This window comes from Arachis ipaensis, chromosome B05 (genome assembly GCF_000816755.2).
Source record: "Arachis ipaensis cultivar K30076 chromosome B05, Araip1.1, whole genome shotgun sequence".
Classification (NCBI taxonomy): domain Eukaryota; kingdom Viridiplantae; phylum Streptophyta; class Magnoliopsida; order Fabales; family Fabaceae; genus Arachis; species Arachis ipaensis.
Window position 1 is genome coordinate 3594388 of NC_029789.2, and position 2462 is coordinate 3596849.

The 2462-nt window shown below is 34.6% G+C and overlaps 1 protein-coding gene across 1 annotated transcript; it reads right to left on the reverse strand.

Annotated features, from left to right (window-relative positions):
* Positions 595-1771, reverse strand: LOC107639975 (collagen alpha-1(I) chain-like). Its single transcript, XM_016343529.1, has 2 exons — positions 1252-1771; positions 595-806 (listed from the first exon to the last, which is right to left on the reverse strand). Exons 1-2 carry the CDS (start codon positions 1769-1771, stop codon positions 595-597), a joined length of 732 nt encoding a protein of 243 aa, XP_016199015.1.

Genomic DNA, 2462 nt, shown 5'->3' on the forward strand with positions numbered 1-2462 from the left:
TTACTTATATATTTGGTTATTTATATATGTATCCATCAATATCTCTATGTCAATTCCAATATATGTATCTAAGCCACTAAATTAGTAAATTTCACACATGGAATCTAGTCACTTGGATATGTTGCCACAAGTATGGATATATTAATAACACCTCTCATATAATTATATAACTTTTCAGGTTTAATTTATAAGGATGACTAAAGATTTTGTATCTAAATTGCTTAATTAAAAGGTTGCACATACAACAAAATTTTTGGGTAAATATGAATCCGGAAATGAATATAAAGCAACAAAATGAAAGAGCATGGATGTGACTATATATTACTGATATTTACTCATAAATTAAAATAAATATTCCAAATAAGTAGGATATCTATCACCACCAGTATTATTGTATTCATAACTTCTATATATTGTTTTCAACAAGTAACCAATCCATACATAATTTAATTTATAAACCAGAAAAACTTAAAACCAAGAAACCCATAAAAGTAACAAAATAAAACACCATGCATGCATATTATTATACAACTGAAGCACAATAATATAAATTAAATGTGATTAACTTGACTAATCTTCCAACAATTCTCATCATCATGCCTTATCTTCTTCATCGGCAGGCTTATTGAGATCAAACCCTAAATCTTTTCCTTCATCACCGTTCCTTCCTTCGTCACCATCGCCTGCTCCTCCTCTCTCCATTACTGGTTGATTGAGATCAAATGATCCGCCTTCTCCAACTTGGCCGGCGGCGCCAACACTTCCTCCTTCGCCAGAAGCGGCACTACTTCCTCCCTCCACAAAGCCTAAACCACATAAAAAAATAAAAAATGAAAAACAAAGACAACAAATCATCGTATTTTTATTTTTAATATTGGATTAACAATGTTATTTTTTTAAATTGTGATCTACTGTGATAATTTTTTAAAATGTGAAATGATTTAATTTACGTAGTACAAATCGGACGGTCTCATTTTTGTCGTCCGATTTGTATTTAAAAAATTAAAAAAATTTGGAGTACACAAATCGAACCGTTCGATTTATATTCCAAATTTTTAAAATTTTTTATCTCCTATAGTTTTAAAAAACATCAAAAATTACCACATTAATTTATAACACTCATCCTATTTCCATGTCCAAATTTTTTAACCTATGATCACACACCGCGAGAAATTATATATATATACTTTCTTTGATCTTAATTTTCATAACAAAATTATGCATGCACGCATGCATATGATATACATATACCCTGGGTGGTGGCACCACTAGTAGCGGCGGCGGCGACAGAGGACGTGAAAGTTGGTGGCTTGAAGAAGCCACGGTACTGGCGATCAGGGTGCTTCCTCATGTGTCCAAAAGCACCTTTCCAACTTGCAAAAGTTTTGTTACAAACTGGGCATGTTGGTGTTCCAGTTGGAGGGTCCTTCACTTCCGATGCCTTTCTCTTTCTACTTGCACCAACTGCACCACTCCCACCGGAACCCGCTTCACCTAACACCACTCCCTCTCCACCAACACCAACCGCTATTGCCATAGCAGACCCGCCAATCCCTCCTTCTTCTGCGGCCGAAGGCGGAGGAGGCGGCGGGCTTTCCCCGCTTTCAGTGAGTTCAGCCAGCACTTCTTCTGGTGTTTTCAGAATTACTGGTGGCTCTTCAACAGGGACATCTTGCGGCGACGGTGGTGGTGGTTGTTCGGTGGTGGAGGTTGAAGGAGAGGAGGAGGAGGAGGAGGAGGAGGAGGAAGAGGAGGAAGCATTTTTGTCCATAATTGAACCAAGAAATGAGATGGAGTGTGAAGGAGAAGAAAGGGTGCATGAATGAAAATGATTAATTATTGTTATGTATATATATACAGAGAAATACAGAATCAAAAATATGAAGCGTTAATTAGCGGGTGTGTGTTTAAGAGAACACGTAGCTTTGTGAAAGGATGCGATGCAATAAACACCTTTTCGAGACGCCGGAACAAGTTTAAATGTTTAGCGCCAACACACAAATTTTGGTGCCAAATTAATTAAAACTATTGCCTCTTCAGTTTTTTTTCTTTTTCATGTTTTTCCTTCATTTCATTTCTACGTGTATTTCAAAAGTTAGTGAAGGAAATGGAAATCATAATGATGTCCAAATTATATTTCTTTGTTTGTAATAATAAAATGGACGAGGTATATATATATATATATAAAGTCTGAAAATTCAGACGAAATCGACTTTACGTGTAATTGATACCTAAAAGTCGTTGAATAAAAATTTAGTCAAATCAATCAAATTATCTAACAACTCTCAGGTATCAACTACAAGTTGGCTTTACCTGAGTTTCCACCATATACAAAAATTTAGTTTTGATATAATGCAAAACATACACGTATGAAAGGAATAAAATTATATAAATAATTGTAAATTTAGTTACGATATGATTGTTATATTATATTATATTATATTATAAACTGAATCATAAAT

What these genes read in the sequence shown, in the direction of transcription:
- LOC107639975 (XM_016343529.1), bottom strand. Translation starts at nt 1,771, where the DNA reads ATGGACAAAAATGCTTCCTCCTCTTCCTCCTCCTCCTCCTCCTCCTCC. An exon ending in TAGTGGTGCCACCACCCAGG is followed by an intron (nt 807 to 1,251) that starts GTATATGTATAT and finishes TATGTGGTTTAG; the next exon opens with GCTTTGTGGAGGGAGGAAGT.